A 26,549-nucleotide genomic window follows, 5' to 3' on the forward strand; every position below is an offset into this window, starting at 1 on the left:
TGATTATGGCCCTCCTTGACTCCAGACCCTGCTTTAAGAAATGCCCGGGTACAATCTTTTCTTCGTTTTCTTTTCTTCTCTTCTCCTCATCTCTCCTACTTCCAGTTAGACGGTAAAGCTGCCTTTTCAGCTTTGAACAAAAAAAATCACCTCCAAAGAAAGGAGGAATTTTGGAGGGAGGGAGGAAGGTAAGCGGGGAAAATGGAGACCCAGTGCAAGTCTCGATCCATTTTAAGGCTACTTTGCTGACCGTTGCTCATATATCATGAAAAACATGGTCCAAGCAGATGGAGAATTTGTCCTTTTTTCAGCCAAACTTCTCGTTGATCTCAATTGGGAAATCTTGTTTCCAGAGCAGATGCACAAACTCCCTCAAGGGTATTTCGTAGAACACAACACCTATTCAGTGCCTGTATTCTCAAAAAGACATAGAGATGACATACTAAATCCCAGACCACACACTTGGTAAAGGGTTTTTCTCATTCTGTGTGAAAATGTAGGGACAAACCGATGAAGGATAAACAACACCCGAAAGTGAGCATCTAAATCTCTGTTTAAGGCTGACGGCTGAAAAATATTATGTATGCAATCTTACTCCCAAAAGAAAACCTACGGGTTTCATCCAAAGTACTTTGTTATGTAAAAGCTCACAGGACTGAGTGTTATGGTGGCTAAATATGAGGTTAGATATTCAGGATGCTTCGTCTGGGCAGTGCTGACTGGCATGCGGAAAGTGATTTCGAACTAGAGATGTGTAATCATAGGCAGAAGCCTGTCCTTATCTAAAATGGAACACGACATTAACTCCTAATTGAACTACAGGTGAAACTTTTCATTGTCTGATAAAAAGCCTTAATGATTACTTCTTTTTTTAGTAAGAGATATTTATAAACCTGAGCCAGCTATTTTTATATTGCATGGTATCATTTCATATGCAAGAAAGAAAAAGAATGACAATTAGAAGTATTCAGAGATGGAGGACAGGTAAGATAGTAATAGATGAAAATAAATCTTTGGTATATCATTTATATTTGAAAGAGAAGGCAAAAGAGAATGTGTGCAATGATGCAAAGGTAAGCAAAAGAAAATATACTGGAAGAAATTTACTTCAAATGTGTCTCTTTCCCAAGCCAACAAACTGATGAAGGGGTTGATCGTTTCATAAACTTATTGTTCAATCTGAAAAATAATTGCATCATACATAGCATGTATTCTAAGTAAAAATTAGTCATGGGAGTATAAATACTAATATATAAACCATCAGTTGCATAAAAAATTCTCATGCAACAAAGTCTTGCATTCAAATAGTGGGATTTTACACGTTTTTCTGTTCAGGATCTGCAAACAAGGAGTATCATTGTTCCAAATGCACGCATTTTAGGAGGGTCAGTTTCAAGCGGAAACTGCTGACTTCAGAAATGTTCATTAATAACATGAACATTTTAAGATAAAATTAATTGTTGGTATACTGTTTCAAAAGCTTCCTGACATCTTTACTATGAAATGCTTGGCAGATCTTTGTGATCATAATTTCAGCGTCACTTCTATAATTTTTAGGGAAATGTATGGGAGATCGATAATAATAGACACCAACATCATGAAATCTAAGAAAAGACTAGGTAAAAAGCCTTGAAGATCTTCAAATTCCACAAATAGTCCCATTTCAGCACATTTTTGGTATCACTTAAAATTAATATTTTAGCTATGTCTAGCAAAGTCCAGGCATTATGTTGCACATAATTATCATGACATTCTAAAATTATTGTTTTGACACTTTCTTGAGCTGTATAGGGTTTTATGGCCTGCTAGAGTTCACTTGTGCAAACAGAGGCATCATGTCATCACACACAGCTACACCTGCCCCACCCTGAACAGTGTTGTTTGATATCATCACCTACTTCTGGTTTCATCTATCTTACAAAGAGATGATTTGGCTCAAGCTACAATTCTTTTTGTCCCCTTACACCTTAATACTAAGCTGTTGTGTAACTTTATCCAGTCTAGCACTGAGGCAGAAAAAGAAAACCTGCATTGACCTTTTAAGTTCAGATTCTGCAGTAAACAGCCGTGACATCCTGTGATAACAAAATCCCATCCTTTGTAACTTTGGAAGCTTCTGTTTCACCTTGCCATGAAGTAAGAGCAATGATTGACAGGTTCTGAGGGGCTTTGCGAGGATAGTTAAGACATTTACTGTCCTTGGTAGTGGTGCTTGATTGTTCATTCCCTCGCCAACAGAGTGTTGTGATGACTTGAACAATACACCTCAAATTTTAATTCCTTCTTTGTCTCTGTCTTACCCAACTCAAAATAGCTGTGTCACTGTGTGGACACACAATCCATCGTGGAACAGAACTTCCACAAGGACTGCAGACACAACCATAATCCAAATTATAAATTGTGAGAATTTTCTTACGTGTCCTCTTTTCTACTAGATTCAGGACAGTTTCCTTTCATTTCTCCCAGTACAGCTCAAAAGACTCTCCCTAGCTGAAGCCCCAGTGTCGATTGTCCATGAGGTGTTCAGTGGTGTTTAGAGCACTAGAGACTCTGAGCCTTCCATTGACTTTATGTAGGTGGCCATCTGTACACGCATGATCCCTCTGAAGTCAGCCCAGGTGCAGTTCTCCTTGGAAAGCAACAGTACGGTTGTGGCTTCATGCGGAAAGCTGTCAGCGAAATGACTTTGCTTCTCTACTTTTTTTCTAACAAAGCCCTGTTTGCTCTCTGCGTGTTTATTATAAAACAGTATCATTGGGATTATCTTCTGACTCTAGAAAGCACGTGCATCTCATTGATTCTGAGCTGAGTTAAGTACGATCTACTCTCAGGGACAATCGCTGTAATGGGACATAGCACAGAAATTTGCCAGAGTGCCATGTATTCACAGGCCCACACAGGAATTTCTGAAATTGTGTCTTCACTGGAAAATAGTACTGCACCAAGAGTCAAACTTTCCTCAGCAGGACACTTGTACCTATCCAAGTTTTATCAAGAAACATTTTTCAGGATCAGGTGAAAATTTCTAATCCAAAGCAAGGCCAACACCAAACCAGAATCCTTTAGTATTCATGCACGCATGGTGGACAGTTTAAATCCTTCTCCCACACACGACTAAGACGGTGGCCTCTAAGGTAAATCCTTGAGCCTCTAACGTTGTAAGTTATTTCATGCCCAGTGAATACCTGATTGTGAAAAAACAGTAAAGCAGTTTTCTTGGGAAGGATTATAATCAAAGAAAGAGGGATGAAATGATACTTCTGAGAAAGCCGAGTTCAAATTCCTGCTTTGAATCAGGCAATACAAGGTTTTCTGCACCCCAGGCACATGCCCTAACACATGTATAACTGCCATGTGCAGAGCTTTTCTCAAAGGACAATACAAAGCCTAATTTCTACACTTGTACAGATCTAAAACGCCAAAGGCCAGATCTCAGAAAGCTTTGTGGGGTGGGAAAACCATTTCCATTTGCTCATTCTTCTTTTTACTCAGCACCTGAATCATAGCAGCAAATTAAGTAACTATGGCAAGCTGCTGTTTATCAGGACAGAGCAAAGAGCAGGACAGAGCAAAGAGCAGGACGAATTTGTGCTGTGGGGGTGGTATCTTCCTAACTTTGATTCTTGAAATGACAGTTAAAAACAACAAAAAAAAGAAAACAATTCTGTTAAACTGTTTTGCCAAAGCAGGTAGGTTTTGTCAATCCAGTTTAACATTCCAAGAAACCCAGCAGCGATGAATAACTTTGTTGAGCTGAAAAGAAGTTTGTTCAGGATTCACTCTAGAACACCTGGTCTCTCCACTGGGAACCATTCTACGAAGAGTTCTGGCCACAAAAAAATGAGCTGCGTTAATTAAAGCCGAACAGAACACGGAGGTCTATGTGCCAGCTCTACAGGAGAAGTCTGTAGTGCAGGGCTGTTATGAAAAGCTTTGTATTGCTGTGATTTCTAAATCTTCCAGGCTTGCCCTGACCTAAAGACTGTGAAGTAGAGGAGACCATGTCTGACCCTTGAGTTCTACTTAGTGTATTTGGCAATACGTTTGGAGACTGATTTCTGCCGCCACACTGGGCAGCTCCGTTCTTATCTCATGTTACCAGTGCAACTCATCCAGGCTGGTGACTGCACTAGTGCCAGTTAATGACAACTGGAGATCCTCCTTCTAGCAAAAGTTCTGATATTATCTTTACAGCTCTGCTCCCAGTATTCATTATAAATGCGTATGATAAATATAGCTAACCCTAGCTAACCCTCAGTTTTAAAAAGAGGATGTAAAAATGCTTTGTGTCTGTAACTGCATGGGAACCAGAAAAAAATATTAATAATTGAATAAACAACAAACAAACAAATCAAATCATTGCTCCATTAATTACTTAAAAATAAACTAAACAAAATGTATTTTTAAATATTAATTGCCATTTTGGGTGTTTCTAGCCTTCATCAGGACTTTTCAAAGTTCTAGTTAGAAAAGCTCTTACTGTTTTTGTTTAAAGAAAACATTTGCTGATGTCATTTGATGAAAATGCTGCCTTTCCATTTTGAGACTCAAGTCTCCATTTTGAGATTGGCACTCAAGTAAATCCAGTTGTGCTGAACAGTGCTCTGTGGAGAAGGGACAGCTGCACAGACTGTTGTAAACTGGCATACTGATTTTAAAGAGATATATAAATTTACAGCATTTGAGGATCTGGCCCTGATCATGGATTTGGGGGAACGTTTCCATAACTGTAGGGTAACACAAGAAAATCCGAATGTAGCTGATAAGAAAGAACATTCTGTGTTACTGATACGCTCCTAATTTTTGAGTGGAATTAATAATAACAGAATACATAGTTGCATGCACACTCTGTGTTTTTAGGGTGGCTTTCTGTCTTTAGAGAAAGTCAGCTCTGAGGTTTTTCATCCAGTCATAACCCCTTTGAATGCCTTTTGTCTCAGGAAGACCAGTCTGAAGTGCATGCAAAACTGCTGAAGCACAGGCCACACTATATTCTATACAGAAGGCACAAGGACAAATTTTCTATCAATTAAACTATATGAATGTACCTGATGTGCTGCACACACACAGCGTGGAGTTACTCAGAGCATCTATTGTCAGCTGCATGAGGCATCTAAATTTAACGCTCTGAATCACACCATCGCGCATCTCCCTTTCCCACTGACTATGCTGAAAAGTTGAGTCTAAGTTTGATCTGTTAAATGAAATCTAAGAGAGATGCTTAAGGCAGACTAATATAGGTGAAATGCATTATCTGAAATTACTTAGCCATGTGTATCACCTGACACAATTTGTTGCAGGACATATCTGGTTAAAATTACTTGAGCTAAAAAAATATAAGTGAGGATTTAATATATTCTTCCTTCCTTAGCTCAATGCAGACAGTACTGCATTAAGGGAGGAAAAAAATGCATTAAGGGGGGAAAAAAAATAAATGAAAAAAACTCAAAAAATAACACAATATTTTTTTTTTTTATTTCTGTCCTTGTTTCTCTCATGCACTGAGATCAAGAACAGCTTTCCTCCAAACCCATGCAGCTTAAAACTTGGATTTCAAAATGCGATCAGAGTTTCTCCTTCAATCATAGCTCCTAACACCTGGTGCTATAAGAAAAAAATCAAAAGCCTCCTTCATCTACTATAACACATGCAATAGAAATGTGTCAATTGGCATCACCCATTCCAAGTGGAGATAAGGATGGCTGATTTCAGCTGTTCAAAATTGTCAGAGAGAGCCTAAAAGCTCTGGAGGAAAACCTTAACTCAAAAGTTTGAAATACAGGTGATGCAAGGGAGAATTAAGGGCATTCAGAACCTGCACAAAGCTGATCTCTCCTTCAAGGGGGTTGACAGTAGATTTCTGGGTCTAACTTTAGGAAACTACCTTTTTACATGAGATTTTCAAGGGCATATTTTGAGTGCCTCAGAAACAGTTTATATCATTATTGCAGTTGGTCTTACGCAGTGAGAGGAACCTGTTGAAGCAGAATTCTTTGCAGGAGCGCAGTCCCAGCAATTCTTTTTTTCACAGGGACTTGAGTCCTCCCAGATATTTCAAATGTGTTTACAGAAACTCTCCTCACAGACAAGACCATGCCAAATTTTACAGAAACCTTGTGACAAGCCTTAGTATTCATGCCTGGATTATGACCATCAGAAGTTCAGAGGCTTGGTTCTTCACAAAAATAGTGAGGCAAGGCCTCAGGTGCTGCTGCCGGCCACACTGCTGAAATCTTGCAAACCTAATACAAAGCACTAAGTCAAGGAGATGCTTTTGGAGTCTGAATTCAGATCTGGATATAAAATCGATGCAGCTCCATGTGGGAACAATTGATTCTGTAATTCTGTATAGTGTTAAACTTTCTAAATAAACTTTAAAACACAGCACTTTAGTGGGTCATGCTGTGATTAGTCACGGTGAAAGGTGAAAAAGAAAGAAATAAAAAGAAGTGTGGTTACTACAGGTTGTAGTACATCATTTTGGTGGCCCTCAAACTGTGCCCAGGAAGCTACTTTTGAGAACAGGACACACAACATGGACATCTCATTTATAGGAAGTCAGGACTTAAATGCCTGTTGAGAAAAATACTTCAACTCACTGACACAAGTTATAGCTACATCTAAACAGTTTTGAAAAACAAACAAACCCAATACAAACATTATTCATCCTACACTTCATTGCTGAGGGAGAGAGAACATAATTTTGATGTCCTCTACGGAAGAGACACAAGCCTAGGTTAAAGCTTTAAGGGGTTGCCTGATGAGCAAGCCTTGTGTTACTTCTGAACAGAAGAGGGAAATTCACCTGAAATTAATCAGGTACTAAATGCATAAAAACCCAAATACCCAAGAAAGCAAGAACAGAGAGGACTTACCGTCTTTTGGGCTGTTCTTCTGGAACCTTTCCAGGTCCACGCTGGGGGGTCTGCTGGGCTTCTGCGGGGGCTGGCCCAGCTTGAACAGTGGGGGCAAAGGTTTCCGCTTGGGGGTTCCTGAGCTCCTGTCCCCGTCCTCTTTCTCTTGTGATCCACCTGATGGCCTTCCTGCAGCAAGTGCTGCATTCATCTTGCGGAACTTAGAAGAAGAAGAACCTGATTCTTCCTGGATGATTTTGTTGAGAAAGATGTTCTTGGCAGCACTCATTCCCTCTTCTTCAGTCTTTTTCTCCACGTTTTTGAGGTTGCCTTGAGACAAGCTGGGCCAGTGGCTAGTAGGCTTCAGTGCTATGTTAGAAAGATGACTGCCTGCAGCTTCTGCACCACAGCTACTATTTTCATCCATTTCCGTTGCTCCTTTAAATGAGTGTATATTCGGTCTAGGGCCTGATAGTCCTTTTTGCAGAAAAACATTTTTCTTAGAAGTGTCTTCATTATGAGAGACCTCGTAGTTTAGAGAAGATTTCTGTGCAATAGGTGGTTTACAGAAAGGAGGTTTGGGCTCATTTTCTTGTGTTGCAGGCATGAACTTTTCCTTAACTGCAGCTACTTTTGAAAATGATGGTGTTGCCTCCCTGTCCTGTGGTGCAAAATTTGAATTTGGTTTTGTTCCCAGAGGATTTTTTTCTTTCTCCTGAGGAGCAGAGTTAATGAACTTGTTTCCGGCATGTTTTCGATACAGAGGCTTTGGCTCTTCTTCTGCTAAGTCACTGGTTTTGGTGGGGGCTTTAGTGCATCCGGCTCTTCCGTCATTTTCTCTGTTAATTGCCTGTAGCTGAACCCCAAACCTTTGTGCCACTGGTTTCAAATACGGGGGCTTTTGATCCTTCTGTCTTATATCATCAGTTGAAGGCTTGACCCCCAGCGGAGGCTTAGGATGAACAGATTTGTGAAAGGTGCTGGAACTTGCAGGGAAATTTGCATTTCCTTGAGTTGCACATTTCTCAAGTGCTGCTTTCCTCATCTCTAATCCAGTGTGGATAGGTTGTCCTGGCACGTTGGAGGGTCGACTGTTACCAGAAACATCCTCTGCAGGGCTGTTACCCTTGTCAAATTTTGCCATGAGTGACTTCACATATGCCTTGCCATCCTGTAAGAATAAAGAGGAGAAAAAGAAAGAGCAGTAATGAGAAAGTCCCTGTTGCAATGTTCACACATACTGTACTTTAAAGAGTTTCCTGGTCTGAGGCTTGTAGTACTGCTGATTGGCTGTGGAGATATTGTAGCAGATCTTCCTGTAGGGTTAGAGAAGCCGAGCACTTTGTTATATCCTTGCTGTGGTTATACAGTCTTTTAAAATTTTCAGTGCAGGTACTACCTTTAGAGAGTGGTCATGCAGCTCCTTTTGGGCACACAATAACTTCTGTTTCTTTCTGGAATTGGGAACTGAACACCTAATAAATATAAGGAAAAACATTCTACTTTAAAATTCATGCATCCCTAAAAATAGGAGTGTCCTGAGGTGAGAAGCGCAGACTCTGTTAGAACCTGAATTATGTACCAGACTAGCGTTATTCCTGCCAGGTCTTTGGAGAACCAAAAGTTCCTTTGTGAAAACAGAAATGCTTCTGGTTTGGGGTGTCTATGTCAGTTTTTCTTTCCCATTTTGGCGATTTTATTCCCTGCTGCTCCCTCCGCCCTCACTTTGTCCTGGTTTCTCTTCTCCATTTTGAATCCGAAAAAGACTGCATGTGTGGAGGGAAACGAAAATATGTGGAGTAAAATAGGAAGGAATGACAATCAATACAGCCAAATACTGTCAAAGATACTTCAATTCTTGGGGGAAAAAAAGGAAGCTGAATAATACCAAGTGGATAAAACTCACCTTTGTTTGAAAATATTTTAATTGGTCAGCCTTGTTCAATACATTTCAGGACCAGTCTTTAAAACGAACTGAGAGCAAAAGCTCAATACATTTAAATTCAATACACTTAGAACAAAGTGAAGGATGGGGGTAAAGAGGAGCCAGCTGGTCCCACTGCGCTGGGGCCACCTTTGGGTTCCAGGAGCCCTTGGCTACAGAGAGTCCTTTCCCAGCTCACACTGGCAGCTGGGGTGCAGCTACAAGAGATGTGCTGGAGCATCTCATTCAAAACTTGTTTAAATGTGATCTGTTTGGTGTGGGGAAGTTAAAACGTAAGACTAATGGTATAAAGCAGGGATGTTCTAACTCTCAATCATTTGTTTGGAAACAAAGGAATATCATTACAAAGCACAGTAAATAAGCATAAAAAAAACATTTTAGAAAGAAGTTGAAGAATGAACTGTGTCTTCATTCAGTACAGTTCATCAGGTGTTCAGTAATTTTTTTTACTTCATTAACAAGAGCTTCTAAATTGGAGTTCTGCTCCTTTTGCATTCTGTTTAATTGTCTCTCATTACATGAATTGCCACTTATGTTAGAATAGTTTTACCTGTGACTTCGGCAACTTAACACTAACTTTCTCAGTCTTTCAATATCACCAAGAAAATCAAGCTTTCCAAATTGTGTTGTATTACAAAGTTACTTACAATAAATGCAGCCCAAACAAGACAGACATATATGAAACATCCCCGGAGCACCATATTGTTCTCTCTTTTGCACATACAGGGAAGGGAGGAAGTACACATTTACTATGGAGATTATCAGGTTTAAGCCATCTACTGCTGGTTGACACGCACTCATGCACACACACAAATACACTGTGGAGATCTGTGTATGTATCACTAATCATTCGAGATTTCTCCCACAATACCTCACAGATCCCTAATTTTGGCCACTTAAACAGGAAGTTAAGCTAATTGCAATGTCAGAGAGAATAGCAAAGCTTTTTGTCTTTGATCTCTCTTGACTTTGTACTAATGCATGCTTTCTTTTAACTTCTGTAGCAAAATCTAAACCCTCAGAGATACTGTAACTTACGTCAGCATCTGAAGCCTCCAGAACTTATAAATGACAATCTGATCAGCTGCTTGGCCAACTCATCAGCTCATTTCTTCTGAAAGTTATAGCAGTAACTTGATTCTTCTGCTACATCTTCCATTTGAAATTTAAGAAAATCTACTGTGTCAAACCACAGCCACGTGAACATTCTGGACAAGCTGGCAATTACTACATTCCAGCGGAACCAAAACTGGCATTCGTGATCAGGATGAGAGGTACCGATGTTGTCAGCAAGGTGTTGCAGCTTCTTCACCTGCATCTGATTTTTAATGGCACATTTGTAAAACTCAAAGCTTCTATCAACATGTTGTGGATTGTAGAACCCTACATTGCATGGCGTTATCCCAATCTGAAGTCTGTGCAGGAGCTGATCTACAAGCGTGGTTATGGCAAGATCAACAAGCAGCGCATTGCTTTTGCTGATAATCGCCTGATTCAGAAATGCCTTAGAAACTTGGCATCATCTGCATGGAAGATGTGATCCATGAAATTTACACTGTTGAAAAGAACTTCAAAGTTGTGAACAACTTCCTTTGGCCCTTCAAATTATTCTCTCCTTGGGGTGGAATGAAGAAGAAAACAATCCACTTCATGGAAGGTGGGGATGCTGGTAACAGAGAAGATCAGATCAACAGACTGATAAGGAGAATGAATTAATGATTCAGATGCCCAGCTACACTCTTTCAAACTTTGGTCTGATAATAAAACCATCTTGCGGAAAAAGAAAAAAAAAAAAAAAAAAGGAAGGGTTGGAACTAGATGATCTTTAAGGTTCCTTCCAACCCAAGTTATTCTATGATTCTATGACAAGAGACATTCAGCATGTTGACCTTTTGGGAGCTGGAAAGGTGGCTTTGAAGAAATTTTTCTTGTTATGATATATGGTTTTGGGGAAGTTTTCTACACCTTTGCAAGAGCAAGATCAATGACATGCATACATGCTTTCAAATGCACTGAATCATTCACTACTGCCATGTTAGGACTTTCAATGGATTTCTTTTAATAAATTTCTTCTCAGTACAGTAAGCAAACCTTGCCCTAGTGATGCAGATTTACAGGCTCTTCAGGAGTATAAAGCTCCCGGGCATATGAAAGACTTTACTATCAGCAACATAGTCTCTCTCATTTACTTACTGTCAGCGGTAAGTGGTAAAGGTAACACTCTAAGAATCAGAAGAGAGTAAGAAGCTGTGAAATCTTTCTACTTCTCTTTAATGTATATGTCATGGGTTAGGCCGCTCTGGCAATCAAACCATACACACTCAGTCACTCACCCTCCCCCAACCCCAGGGATGAGGGAGAGAATTAAAGGAGAAATGGGAAACCCGTGGGTTGAGATAAGAACAATTTAATACAGATGATTTAATACACAGTGTAGATGCTCACCACCCCCTCTTAGCCAAAGCCCATCTCATCCCGAAGCTGCAATCCCGGACAAACACGAGGCCCCGAAATAGAGAGGGAGAGAGAGAGAGAGTACTCCGAGAGTGGGAGTACTGGAAAAGAGAGAAAAAAAAAGCAATAGAGCAAAAGCGCAGCAAGCACAAAGGAGCAAAAGCGGCGAAAGAGCCAAAGCGCAAAAGCCCTTCTGTCCGGCTGTCCCTCACTTTTATACTGGGCATGACGCTGCATGATATGGAATACTAATTGGCCAGTTTGGCCCTCAATCTTAAGTTCCACCACAAATCACAAGGGGAATCGTGGCCCCCTTGTCCTGGTTATGCTCCCCCCTTTTCCCGCGGTGCTTCTGCACTCCGGCACACTGAAAAGTCCTTGGAGTCTCACTTCCAACTACAAACATCAGCTTGCTATCAGCATTCTTCTCAGAGCGAGCCTCTGAGTAAAACCAAAACACAGAGCTCTTCTAGCTGCTAAAAAGAAGAGCTAACTCTGTCCCAGATAAAATCCGGACAGTATATCACCAGTTCCTGCTTTCATAAGCACCATTATACTAGAAGCCATATTGTCGACTCTAATGCACAACCTGGCTGGCCAGGTAGACAGATGGGGAACTGGGAAAAGAGAATATTTCATTTATGGCCCTGCAATTAGAGTAATTCCTGCAGTTTCTACATTTTCCTTCCCAGAAGTGACAGCAGTTACCTATCCCATTAGCACATGCAGTAGGTTGTAAATCACAATATGAGAACTTGACAAGATTCTGAAGTGAGATTAAGTTCACCCTACCCTTAGCCCTGCAGTGCAAAGTGCCTGTGGGACAGAGAAATCTCCTATAAGAAGTACTTGGGTTATTTTCTGACCTTTCTCTTTGCACTTTATTGGGAAACTCACTGCAAAATACGTTGGTGTTTCAGCTTCTGGTCTGAACCGGAAGCAGCATTTAGGTAACATTTGCTTTGATACAAGATGGTTGCCTTATTCAAATGTGTTTGCCCAAACCTAGAACAATACCCAGGTTTTAGTTTCCATGCCATAGATTCATCAAGGAGATTTGTATACGCAGTGCTTTCCCAGCTTCCCACTGCCTTCAACATGGACTTAACACAGATATTGAGATTCACTTGTATGGAATTCTTCCTCAACTAGATCTTAATTATGCTTCAGTGTAGACGAGTGCAATTCTCCATTATTTAGAATACAACTGCACATTGCTCCACAGAAGTACAGTGTAATAAGAACACAAGAAATAGAAAAGTTCCAACTGTATTCTTCCTGAATTTACTGTGAATATTCCGTCTCAACTAGCAGCCTGATCGAAAAACATTTGTTTTGTTTCAACATAAATACGGTCTCATAATTTACTTTACAGTCTTGATGAAGCCAAAAGATCATTTCACTTCAGCTTCCCCTTGTGCTGCTCTTTCTTCAAACAGCAACACTGCATCAGTGAAAGGAAGAGTAGATGTGTGTGCATACGATCCTAATTAAGCAAATTAAATATATGTAATTGTTGATAGTACAATGAATTGTACAATTCTTCAACTTTGCTAGAACGTAATGAAATAAAGATTATAAAGCTAACGTTTTACAAAGAAAAGTGTGCATAGTCATGAATTCTGTGATACTGAAATCACCACAGAATCTGGCAACTACTAAAGGAATTGAGCTCTAACCCATGGACAGGATATAAGGAATAAGGAACTAGACAGAAAAGGCAAGGAGAATGACTTATGAAAGTTACAGAAAAATATAGATCTGAAAATGACTTGGCAACATAAAGGCCTGATTTAACTTCTACTGAAGTTAATGGATTCGAGGGAGTGTAGCTGCTTGCACAAGATGCTAGTGGATTTGTGATAAATTATTGCTTGACTATGTCCTTTTCCATACAGAGAGACTTCAGAATTATCATTATGCAACTTTGTTGTTTCCAGAAGAGAGAAATCATTTCCAAGTTGCTTTTCTTCCTCTTGAGTCCACTTATAATTACTTGTTACAGAAGACTCCCTCTAATAGTGAGTGCAGCATTTGGAAAGCAGAGCGGAGATCTTGCAAGACAACGAATTAAACAAGACAGTGTGTCAAAATTAGACAAGCCAGTGTTCCAGCCTGATCACACTCTATTCTGTATCTTTTCTGTCGTGCATTCCTCTACACCTTTGTTGTCCCTCTCTTGTCACTTTTGCCTGTCTTTTACTTAATCATAAGACCAACTACATCATATTGCAGGAACATGACAGGACAATATAATTCATCCACTCCAGGTGAGTTTGAGACCAGGACTAGTGAAGGCATAGGGCTTGACTAAACAGCCAGATGACACCCCAGTTTGAGATCAGGACTATTGCTGTCACAGACTATGCACGAGGTCAAAGCATCTCTCCATGCACAGTCATCTCTTCATCCTATGTCCTGATAGGTTCAACACAAAGTTTCTCTTTTATTTTCTTGCTTCTTGTTGGTACTTGTCTATGCGAAAATCAGAAAAACTATCAACCAATTCAGTCTTCAACAACAGAAGCCTGGCAGCTTCAGTTTTCCACCAAGAACTTACATCCAAAACAACAGACTAACTGATATCCCTTTCTGAAAAAGGATTATGATTTTTTTTTTTTTAAATAGCTCTATATAAGCACAGAGTTTCATGATACTTAATAATTTTAGCTTTTAAAATTACTTTTTTCATCTGGTAATCAACAGCTTTCAGAATAATGGAGATTTTTGAGCGAGTCTGCCCACAAATGGAGCAGACAAATCCCTCTTTGCTCAGAACTCTGATTATATATAGTGTATAGAGTGACTGCCTTACGAACGTATTTGATTTGACTCTGGTTATTCCACTAATGCTAATGTAACATCTCCAAATCTCGAGGAAGAAAAACTTGAGTTCCTGCCACTGGAAAGTTCCTACCCTTATTTCTAGAATTGCAAGATCTGATATGATTTTAAAGGAAATTTTGTGCAATTTTAAGCCCTTGAGTACCAACTTTTCTGACTCACCACTGGTAAGAAAAGCATTTTCCATGACCCACTGCAAACAAAATGCATGCACTGATATCTCAATCCAGAGTATGGTATATTAAAAAATACCCCACCCACAAACCAACCAGTCACAAATAACGAAAAAGGAGTTACTAGAAAATAATTGCCTTTAAGTGATACAATTTCTATTATTCTTCAAAAGGCAAAGGTCACTTCAATTACAATGGCTCTTGGTAAAATTTCAGGGAACCAAAGACAAAACTGTGAGAGAGAAAAGTCCATTTTGTCAGCTTTGCAACTTTTCAGCTCCACATCTAATTCTAAGTGAAACCTACAATTAAAATTTCCAGTTACATGAGGTTATATGTAATACCTTGTACTGATTCCATTTCTCCTGGAATTTTGCACATTTATTGCTAAGACAAACATGTACAACAATTTACCTGGATTCCCCAAAGCTCTCCAATATCTTGATACAGGCAGAAAAACTGGCTCCTTCAGTGAAACAGTCCACGGATTTATCACCTTAACAGCCTGGTCTGTTCGCTAAGAGGAGTTCTGCTTCTCAGCGAGGGTTTGCATAAGAGTGCTGCTTGTGGGTTTCATTATCAGGATCAGTAGAGAAAACTGCTCTCCTCAGGATATTAGGCAAGAAGCAGTGGGAGAAAAGGGAACTAAAATGTGTTCAGTCTGCTGCCGTCAGCAGTAGTCACCATGAGATATCTAAAAGTATTGCATTTGCCCCATATTGTAGAGTCCTGTGAAGCGACATTGCTGCATACAAGCTTGAGTCTTTACAGAATAACGGCTAATGAATGTGTGACGTAATTACAAGCGTGAAGTCAAGAGTGGACAGATCTCTTGGGTCATCAAGTCTAGTCCCCTCCTACCATTGAGAACCACCACACACTTTCCCACTCATCAGGTGTCAGCTAACATGTTTGCTTGTTCTTCCTTTTGCCAGTAGGATCTCTAGAGATTCTGCTGGCCATTTTTTTTTTAAGCTTTTGCTATGAGGAGATATTTCTTTTAAAAGCTATGATCATACATTTCTTCTGCCTTTCTGTCTGTGAGTTCATTACACAAATCAAAGACTTTGAAGAATATTTGCAGGTGCAACAGCTTCCTGGATCCTCTCTGTTTTTTCCACTTATTTCTGTGAAGGATGTTTGAGTGATTTGGGGGAATTAACTATTCTTAGGCAAAGAAAGAATCTGAAGGAATTAATATTTTAAGGAACAGGATCCACAAGCCTGCAAGTACCTCATAGATATTTTGCCTCTTTTATTTTTTGCAAAACAACAGCAGCAGCAGCAGCAACAAAATCACAAGACAAGAGCATCAATAATGACAATTCCTTCTCATGTATAAGCATGCTATTCCAGACTCTGCGTAGATCAAACCCAGTATCTAAATCCAAGCACAGCAACAGTGTGTTACTGTTCCTATGTGTTACTGTTATGACTGCAGCTTTAGGGTTTTTTTTAATCAGAGAATTTATTCAGCTTTCTGTTTGCATGTACCTTCGGGACAAGCATCTGCTTAGGAATTAAATTTGTCAAAAATCAAGGAAAGGAAAAAGGAGAGAAAAAGACCCTCACTGACTTTCTCTGCCATAACTGGTAGTCCGTCTTTTTAAGGTATCTTTCGTCTACTGATGTTGACCTGTGCTCTGAAATAGTTTGAAAGGTCAGGCGCTCTCATCCAAACACCACTGGCTTTCCAATTCAGTGCTCACAAAGAATATCAGTCAGGATCCCGCTACCTCCACACCTGTGTCAGTATCATTGTTGGAGGTGGTGTAAACTGAAGTGAAATGGTACAAATAAAAAATATCTTTTTTTCTTTCCATGTTGTTTTTAACCTGCTTCATTTCACTGATCTTAGTCTAGTACAGGATCCCAAAACAGGTGAGAGAGTGTAACAGAACTAGGGTGAGTGAGGATGGGAGAAGAAAAAGACAGAAATGATTGGCTGGGGCAGGTAATCCTTAAACTATGTATATATAGGGAAAAAAAATCAATGGGAGAGCACCTTTGGACAGGTGCATTAACATCACTAAGCACGTCTGACAATCTTCTTCCTGAGTAGAATAGCTTTCTCTGTTCATCTGGAATGTGCAACACAAGCAAATACACGGAGCGCTCGGCAAGAGAAAACCAATGTTACCTAAGCTTTCCTCCGAAACTTCTCCTCCTGCCTCATTCTCACTCTCAGAGGGCTTTTGCCTCCTAAGTGGCAGACTAGCACAGGAGCAGAAATTACTTATTTCTCCATTGATAATCTCTTTGTACATACGTGTACTGAGAGAATTATAGTCTACCTGGCTTCATGCCACTCCTGGGGGATAACATTTCAAGTATTTGAACCTCATCAGAGGGCAAGGCAAAGAGTTACTGTCCTGCTTAGTAATGCTGTGCCACTCCCCAGAGTCTGGAGTTCGGGAAAAAAGTGCCACCCCGCTGCCATGGCGATCCTGTCACAGCGTCACTTTGGAAAGTATCTGATTTTTCAGTAAAAACCTGATATTCCTGAACACTGTCAGGAGCTTCTGCCTGCAATTGCTACAGCACGCTATGAGAACAAACGTTTCTTGTAGGGTCAGTCTACATTATCTTTGTGCCTGCAGACAGGGCTGGACTTCCTGAAAAATGTGCTGGTGCATTTCCACCGAGTTGCCATTGGAAGGTGGTTTTAGTATTTCTGACAGAAGTTTGACGTGGTCATGAGCAAATTAGCAGCCATCTCTCATGTCTACATGCACTGTCATGCATATGGGAACAACTAGGCTTTCCAGATACCGTTTGCGGACAGCTGACACGCAGGATTCCCTGAGAGCTCCTCAAGTCGATGCTGCGGCTCTTTTAAATTGTTGTAATTCAATTTCTGTAATCTTACAACCGTTGACTATCATTACTATATTTATATTTTTCTGAACAAGGAGTGCAGAAATCTGTTCCCATTATATATATTTTTCTGTACTAGAGGAAGGTAGAATTGGGAAATTCAAGAAAGCAGTCAAACAACACTGGCACAGTCTCCTTATGCCAGCTATGCTTTTTGAAGGATATATTTCTGTTATGAAGGAAAGGCCAGCACAATCCTTCCTGTGAACATGTAAAGCTGATGCAAAGCATCTGCTGGACAAAACAACTTCACATGCAAAAAGTCAAAAGTCTTTCCTTTTTGTGACTTGACCTTAGAAATGATCTGTTGTCTCAAATCTCAAGTAACTCTTCTTTAAATACAAAGCTTGTATTCAGGTATTAACTGTCATGTGCTGCCAAATTACTCATCTTCACCGCCCTGCACTCCTCCCTCTATGCTCTGCCCCAGGTTGCCCCTCAGTGCCCCCACCATGTCACGGGCTCTTCCCTACCCCTTCTGCTGCAAAGCTCACTCATGCAGGGCTCTCAGATTAAGCAGCTTTTGAATTAAACTCTTTTGCCCTGAAAGCTGTGCATTTTTTGCTGATGTCGGTTCTCCCAGTTCTGTCCGCCTGGGTTCAGCAGCAGGAGTTCAGGGGGAGCTGAAAGCAGCGCAGCAGCAGCAGCAAACACTCCAGACAGACCAAACGGGAACACCAGGCCCCCACTAAACCCTCCACGAGCACAAAAAAAATCCCTCTGCAAAGCAGAGATCAAGAGCCCTGATACATACAGGCACAGCCCCTTGAAGCAGGGGCCGGGAGGACTGGCAGTGCTTGCCACAGCGCCCACACCCCTCACATCCCACAGCTCGTGCCTCATCCAGGGCCACAGTTGATCACCAGTGGCAGCTTGGTTAGGTGACTGAACGAGCTAAATTGCAGGTGGTGAGCATGCAGCTGTGATGGCTGAGTTTGCAGCAACAAGAGGGAGAGGAAACAACTTTCTCAAGGAAGAAGTTACTTCAGTTTCCTCCCTGTGTACCTCCCTTGCGCAGGGGATTATCCACTGGCTCGGCTTCCTCATTAGCGCACACCCCCCCCACCCCCCCCCCCCCCCCCGCCGCCGCTGAAAACATGAGGAAGAGGAAGTGGAAAAGCAAGAGAAACAAACAGCTTTAGCAGAACACCCCTGACTTCCCTTTCTCCTCAACATGTCCTTCCCTGCCTCCACCTGGGAGCCAAACAAATGCGCAAGAACATGCAAATACCTCACCAGGAGTTCTGCAAGCCCTGTGGGAGGGAGAGAGGGATCTCTCTGGACACTGCATGCTCAAACAATACACTCAAACTTAGCATCCTCCTCTCCTGCTCTCTCATATGTAAAACTCCCACCAGCTCTTCAAGACAAAATGGAAACCCATGTTTCCTAAAAAGCATCCCAGCTGCAGGCAGGGTCCTGCTTTCACTGTTTGCCCTTCTACACTCATGGCTGAGTCCAAATCCTACCAGAGGTGGTCAGGCTGCTTTTGCTTTAAAAAGATGTTTACATGGTCAATTTTGATAAGGCGAGCATAAACATTCATAAAGTTAAGGCAGAAATGCATTTTAATGAAATGTAATTGACATCTTGCTGACTTTATGTGCTCTCAAGAAAGTACCAGTCACAAGTAGGGACAAATTTGAAAACATCTGAAACAGAGACAACGAAGTCTCAAGTTAAATTCTCAATTGCCATGAATCTTTCACCGTTCTGCTTCTGCACCGTTTCATGGTGCTTCTGTGATAATTAGTATAACTGCAGCTAATGATTTTAGAGTCTCTTCTCATTGTCTTGTATTTTAACTTTTAGTTACCATAAATGCCGTATTGCAAATATTTTTATATTCTAAAACATTAAGAGGGAAAGGCCAAGTTAAAAATAAAAAAAAAAAAAAGTGCTTTACTGTTTAACTTGATTTATATAGTAGAAATTTTATCTCTGTTGCAGTGAAACTTTCCTGGCTTATTTTGTCAAGTCAGTTTTCCCAGGCAGTCACACAGCTAAAGAGTGTGTACTTTTGTCTGTGTATCACTAACAGGTTTCAGAAAATAGATGGTTACTTCGTCATGCAAGTCCTGTTGACTCACTGAAGAGCTGGATAAGGAAGGAAAACTCTTTTTTCCAGGCTGGAATTCCTTTTCTTCTGCTTGTGCCAGGAATAACACAAGAAGTGTCCAACAAGGAGCTACACTGTAGAGCTCACCAAACACCATGTTCACCTGGGTAAGACACCATGAAACACTGATCTCTGATAGCATTCTGTACTGTCATTTTTTTGTCACCAATGTAGTACTTTGCACTGTGAAGTATTTACAAAAATCTCTATTACATCCTTCATCTTTTAATGGCAAACTTCTCATCAAATGAGAAATGCACACAGCAGGAACAAATTTTTGCAAGGCTTCACAGTTTGAAGTACAGTTAGTCCAGCATCAGATATTTTTGTTTATATCTTGTGAAGTTTTTTTCAGTTTCTTGGAGAAATTTCTTGAAAAATATTGCTGCTTCCAGTAGACGCAGCTGATTTGTAAAGGCCAGAAATGGAAAGACGCTGAGCACTTTCACGGATTTTGTCCTTGTCAATGACCTTGCTATAGGTTCTCTGCTCTCAGATTTCATAAGCAGTGTAAACCCATACAGAGCACTTCATGAAAAGCAACACATACTATTAGCAGTTTGTGAACTCCTTCAAAATGAGGTGTAGCACTAAGAGCTAGACCAGGTGATCTTCTGAGGTGCTTTCCAACCTGGGCTGTTACATGATTCTGTGACAGCAGTGACTCTCAGTTTTGCTTGCAGTTGGTTCTGTTGAAACACCACCTCCTCCCCACCTGAGCTGCAGGATAAAGTGCCTCCATGCAAGTAATTAGTGTATGTATTGCATGGCTGAAGAGACCCTTCACACAGGCACCTACTACCCATCAGCTGATCAGCTGTAACTTGCTGGACTCTGAAGCTGTACCACCAGCTCCCTGTTCCCTAGTCTGATCCATGAGTTCTGTCAGCGCAGTCAGAGCGCTGGCAGAGAGTGCAGGATCAAGGCCAAAGCAAAGGAAAATGGAGCTCTGGCACAGGATACAGCTAGTGTTCTTTTTTGTAGAGCTAAAGATATGTTGTGAGGAGGTAGGGAATGGGCTGGGATCCCAGTTTGTGCACAGCATCAGGTAGGGGGATGAGGGTGTACAATAAGGGTCTGAGTTGTCGAATGGAAGATAACTGATAGAAGAGCAGGGGAACAAAGACAAGAAAACATTTCGCGTTCAGCTATTGCCACTGTGCAGAGATTAGGAATTCCCTATGGAGACCTGGCATGCATTCTCTCTTGGTGCAGGCCCATTCTACTTGCTCACTAATCGTCGTTCATCCGTTTGCCACACATCCTATGCACCGTTTCTGCAACTCCTCCTGTAAGTCAACAGTTTAACCACATCAGTGGAAAACTCACAATAGAAAAAATGAGCCTATGCTGTCATGGTGTTCAGTCACCTTGACTAGTTGTACCTTCTGAGGAAGTAATGCATTCTCAGTGTTGATGTGGGGCATGGGACATCTAATAACTACATTTTTAAACTGTTTCCCCAAAAGGGGGATGTTTAATGACCCCTACTATTTTTCACTGCAGCTTGTAAAGGTGCCTCACCCACCTCCCCCCAGGTTTGATGTTATGGAAGTTGAAGACTGTTCTATATCACGTCACTGAAAAAACACAGATTAAAAACACTCAAGGAAAGGAAAGAAAATGAGAGAAAAGAAAAGGGACTGGGACATGAGAGAAGAGGTATTTTTCAATCCAGACCATTTCACTGGTTGAGGTTACAGGACACAGCATTTGTATCAGCAATGCAATGAAACACAGGAGCATTTCTAAGAGTAATGCTCTAAGAAGAAACTTAGAGTTATTTCTCTGTTACTGTGTAAATAGTTACTCACTAGAGTAAGAGTGAGAGGAGTGAGAGGAGCGCTTGAGTGAGGCGTACCTAAATTACTATGGCAGAGTAGGGGAGGAGGGTAGGAACATACCGTTCGAACATAGCTTCAGGACAGATTGATTGGTTGGGCAGGAACAAGGACAATACAAACATAGTGTAATTTCTGTGCTACACGTGGGCAGAATCCTCCTCGTTCCCATCTCCCAGCCAGTGCTGTACTGCAAGGTCTCCCATATGAGCTTTTTCTTCTTTTTTAGACTTTTCTTCCTGGACCATCTGACCAGTCACAAAACTGGTCAAACCTCAGAGTTGCGTTCATGTAAGCAATCTCATGTTCTCTAGGACGAATTGTCTTGTGTGAGCAACACATTTTCAAGGATTGTCAGATATGAAATCAGGCATCTGGAACAGGGTTCAATCCAGAATGTTAAAGTTTAATCAAAAATAAATGCAGCCCTTTATATGATGTCTTAGTTTTGTACGCTTCCTGACATCAGTAACAAAGACAATGATGTGGCCTAAATAACAACAACAAAGAGCATGCTCCCACAGCATAAACATTTCAAAACCCAAAATAACTTCAGAAGTGTTCCCATGGGAGTTTTAATCAAAGACAATAAAGTTTAAAAATGAAAACCCAGTTTAATCCAAACAACGTTAAAAAGAACATTTCAACAAAAATTTTCATAAGCCCTTCTGCCTAAGATTTGCATAATGCCTAATACCCTTTCTATGGCCCAATCCTTTGGGCTTTTAAAAAAGTTTATTGGACTATCAATGAATTCTGATCCCTGAACCTTAGCAGGTGATAGCAGGTTGGTCACAAAGCCTGCTGGCTTTAAAGTGACTGGTCAACCTGTGATATAAACCTATAAAACAAAAGAAATGGAAAGTTAGGTTAAATAAGAGTACATTCATCTGTGCCTCTGACAAGCACAGCAGAAAACCAGGATCAACTTTCCATCTGCTGAAAGGTTTTTTTTTGGTTTAGCCAACTTACACAGAGAGTGTACACAAGCTCCATGTTCTGAAGCCTTGATGGTACACTCACAGTTTCTTCTTTCAAAAAGAATACTACTTCTTTCTTGTCCTACCCTCCTGTCTTTTTCCAAGACTCCCCTCTCTTCTGCTAACCTTACTTTTCCTCTTTTTGTCTCAGACTTGGAACATGCTACTGACGAACCAGAGTGAAGTGGGCCACGTGTCCCATCTTCCATCATACACCTGCCCTGCAGCCAGATGGATCTCACCTTTCAGCTGTAGGACAGAAGGGAACCCTAATTCATGCAGCACTTTCTCCGAACCAGCATCCTCCGTGTGTGTTTTCGGGAGCGTCATTCCCGGGTGCTGGCACAATAGTGACCTCTAACGGCGGAGCCGCTCCCGTTACAAATCATCGCCTCACCGCCTGATTCAGGTGGGGAGGGACCTCACCTTGTCCGACTGTCTGCTCAGAGCAGGGTACACGTCCCCAGGTTGCTCAGAGCGTTCTTCATTTGGGTTTTGACTAGGTGCATGGATGGAGGTTCTGCAGCCCTTCTACGCTGTCCCAGAATTTCTGAATTAAGTGTTAAAAAAAACCCACCCAAAACAATAAGAAAAAAAAAAGCCAATAGGGATTTTCCTTTTTGCACCTTGTTTCCAGTGCCTCTCATTCTATCCCTGTGCATCTCTGAGATGAGTCTGACCCCCTCCCATTAGACATCTGAAGACAGCAGTAAAGCCTCTGCTTTACCTTCTTATCTGCAGGCTGAACAGGCCCAGCTCTCTCAGATTCTTGTCTGTCATGTGTCCCAGTTCCCTGATCACCTACTGTGAGCACAGTCATAGAATCACAGAATCATATTATAGAATCATAGAATGGTTTGGGTTGGAAGGGACCTCAAAGATCATCTTGTTCCAACTCCCCTGCCATGGGCAAGGACACCCTCCACCTCACCAGGTTGCTCAAAGCCTCATCCAACCTGGCCTTGAACACTTCCTAGGATGGGACACCCACAACTTCTCTGGGCAACCTGTTCCAGGGCCTCACTATCCTCAGAGTAAAAAACTTCTTCCTTATATCTAATCTAAATCTCCCCTCTTTCAGTTTAAAGCCATTGCTGCTTGTCCTATCACTACACGCCCTTGTAAAAAGTCCCTCTCCAGCTTTCCTGTAGGCCCCCTTTAGGTACTGGAAGGCTGCTATAAGATCACCCTGGAACCTTCTCTTCTCAAAGCTGAACAGCCCCAACTCTCTCAGCTTGACTTCACAGAAGAGGTGATCCAGCCCTTGGATCATGTTCATGGCTCTTCTCTGGACTCGCTCCAGCAGAGTTGTTGCCTGCTCAATGCCTGCCTGCTGCCTTGCCTCAGAGGCACAGAAGTTATGGCTGCTTTCTTAACTTTAACCCTGCAAATCTAGCTGCTTACCAAGTCTATTACTTGCAGGCACTTGAATCTGTTGTTCACAGGGTATGTGCGAAGGAGAAGGGGAAATTCAACAGGGTCTCTTTCAGTTTTGAGGTCTCCTCAGAGTGCTACAGGCCACAACAGGTAAGGAGGCAGCATGTACCAGCCTTTCTGCTCCAGGGGCTGAAGTATATGGGAAAATCAAATTTTCCATTTTGTTCTTATGCAGGATCGCACTGGCAAACTTGTTGCTGAGCACTCGCTAGATTAAAAGGTAAGGCCAGTCTGTCGGGCATCTGTTAAAGGATGGGCCATTGGATAGATCCTCAATTGCACAGGATACTTTTATTGTGGAGAATAGGACAGCAACTGACTGTGGTGGGGAGAAGAGCAGCAGGAAGCAGAAGAGCTGGAGGCTGATAGGGTCTTCCACACTGTGATAGATGTAGAAACCTCGCCTCTTTAGAGGAATTTCTCCATTCCTCATGTTTCATGAAGATGTTGGCCCAAGTCCTGGTCAATGTTACATCTCCAGTTTATGGAGATTTTGATCTGATATAACTCCTTGGGTACCTCTGAACAGCTTTGTATTGTGCAGTGTCAACATTCATAGAATCACAGAATGATTTCCCTAATTTCCTTAAGGCATGCAGAGTTAGGTGGCAGGTGAATACTAGCTTTGAAAATTCTTCCTAAATGGTGGACCTAGGTGCCTAAAGGATGGGCATATGTGCTGAAGGAGGCACCTTTCAGGATTAGATTAACAGACTTAGTTGACAAGGGAAACATTCAAAATGCTAACAGTTAAATTGCACACAAAAGTATCTCAGTAGACAGTCTTAGCAAGCATATCAAGAAACAAACATCCCTCGGTCTGAGATAACCCTTCATATATTCCTCACTCCTCTCTATCATTTTATAGGCCTGAATACTGTCTAAGGATAAGTGCCTTGTTCCACTTTTGGCTGTGCATGCTTGGGCCCTCTCTTTCAAAGCAATAACTCAAGGGGGCACTTCCTTCATTAAAGAACAGATGGAGAGGCGGGCGAGCCCCTTCCTAGCAGTTAGGAGCATGGGTTTCAGTGTCAGCTCCCAGAATTGCTACATAACGTGACTACTTGTGAACAGGAAGCAGCTTTTTCTGATCGTCCATTGAAAGTACAGCACCTCACTAAATGGCCACATTTTTGGTGGCACAAAAATTTGGTCCCAAAGAATTAATGCATTTTGACTATCCTGGGAGAAGATAGAACCCTTTCCAAGATCAATGCTACAGAACTACAGCACTGAGTCCTGACTGTGTTATTTCAGGGCAAGTTATGGAGCAATAGCTCTTCTCCAGGCATTGCCTGTGTGGAGACTTTTTGTCTGTAGTCATAGAAGGTGAATGATAGAGCCTGCTGCAATTTAAATGAGAAGTGAGGAACACTGATGAGGCAACGTGAATGCCTTCCAAACTGAGATACCTGGAAAAATGTGCCACACCTCACTTTGACTATCTATGACTACATAGATCCCAGCAGTCCTCTCTGCTTTTCTAGATTTTAAGTTATTTTATTTTTTCTTTTCCTGTTTAAAAAAAACCCAACACAATAGTAGATCCAAAAAGACCATATTTACCATATCTGCATGAGAAGATTTATCTGAATTCTCATGTCTTAAAAGTTCTTTTGCTTCTTACAGTAAATGTGAGAATTACCAGTAGCACTGCAAGAAGACAGGCATGCTAAAGGCTATTTCTCTAGGACAGAAATCAACACAGCTTGTCTTGGCTTGAAGTCAAAGGAAAATGAAAGCTTTTTTCTCTGTGTTCCTCAGCTTCAATCTCCCATGAAGCTACACCTGCCAGCAGCTATTGTAGCTCTAGTATTCTTTCATCTGATATTATATCTTAAGTGTTTTGTTTTAAACTTGGCTCCATTATGGTTGTCAGAAATTAAATAATGAATTCTATGTTTTAGTCCTCATTTGGATCTTGGGATTCCGCAGACCGAGCTCTGCTCCTTCCAATCTCTTCCTTCATGCACTAAAACCGGAGGCAACCTCAGCCAGATTATACCCAATCTTGTGTTCAAATGGTTGATTGGCTTTTTTTGTAGGAACAAGTTTGTCTTCCCAATGACTCCAACCTCTGCCTACTGTAAAACTGCCACAAAACAAACTTTCCTACATTACTTCTCCCTCTACTTCTTCAGTTACTTCTTTTTCACTCCTGCTATTTTTTTTTCCTGTCTTCTCATATTGCTATAATATTGATTTCCACCCATGTAGCATCAAAGCAAAGACCAAAGAACATGTTTTACTTCCTTGCTGAGGCTTCTGGGTTGCTGTGATGCAAAGGTCAAAGCACTCCTTTCCCCACAGTGCTATATAACATTGTCAAGGAAATATAGAAAGCATGTGAACTCGTGGTTCGCATTATTTTGAATTGTCATTCATATTTGGATTCAGAGAAAACAACCTGGAGCTTTGAAAAGATTTAAACAAAACAGTGAAACTGTCACTTGTTGCTTATTTTCAAACTGCATTTGGCTGTTGCAGAAGTCCTGTGCTCAGCTTATTTGCGTATTTACACAGTTTCTAAACAAAACCTTTTGTGAAAGCAGCTAGACTTTTGTGATGCAGGCCAGAAGAGTAACTGTGTGTTTGCCTTGCAAATTTTAATGCAAGGTTTTGTAAATACAAAGGCTCCACGTGTATTTGGGCTCCTGAATGAGGAGCTCAAGCTAAAGAATCTCTGTGGTAACCAGAAATCAGCAGGCAACAGCACAGTGAGACGCTAGTTTGGTCAAACCGTTGGAAGAATTCAATCACTGTGTAGAAGAGAGACAGACTCAACCAAACCCTCCGAACTTTGTGTAGCATTGCTAAATGTGAACTGTATTCTGCATTCAATCCTATTTCACATTGCCATTTTTCAAGTGCTGCTTGTAATGGGCAAAGTCAGAACTTTTTTCCCATGGAGATGCTGAAATCTATAGCTTGAGTTCCTCTCTAAGTTTCATGAGATATCTTTTTTCTCTTGAAACAAGACTGACAGCTTCAAATAAAGAATACTTCTTGTCCTCGTTTTGGCTGG

At 41.2% G+C, this 26,549-nt stretch overlaps 1 protein-coding gene and 1 pseudogene across 2 annotated transcripts in view; one reads left to right on the plus strand and one right to left on the minus strand.

Moving 5' to 3' along the window:
* The window catches only part of FYB1 (FYN binding protein 1), a 48,798-nt gene extending 34,070 nt beyond the window's left edge, over positions 1 to 14,728 (minus strand). Inside the window, exons 1-2 of one of the 2 annotated variants that reach the window (XM_086629594.1) lie at positions 14,685 to 14,728; positions 6,876 to 8,025 (exon numbers count right to left, since the gene is read on the minus strand). In XM_086629594.1, the coding sequence (XP_086485720.1) occupies positions 6,876 to 7,998 (1,123 nt within the window). In that variant the 5' untranslated portion in view covers positions 7,999 to 8,025; positions 14,685 to 14,728. Of the gene's footprint in view, positions 1 to 6,875; positions 8,026 to 14,684 lie in introns of those variants that run through there. The other variant, XM_086629593.1, reaches the window with a different exon arrangement.
* LOC104384273 (large ribosomal subunit protein uL30 pseudogene) lies at positions 9,944 to 10,526 on the plus strand (annotated as a pseudogene).
* Positions 14,729 to 26,549: the final 11,821 nt, after the last annotated feature.

Source organism: Tauraco erythrolophus, chromosome Z (genome assembly GCF_009769465.1).
Source record: "Tauraco erythrolophus isolate bTauEry1 chromosome Z, bTauEry1.pri, whole genome shotgun sequence".
Lineage (NCBI taxonomy): Eukaryota > Metazoa > Chordata > Aves > Musophagiformes > Musophagidae > Tauraco > Tauraco erythrolophus.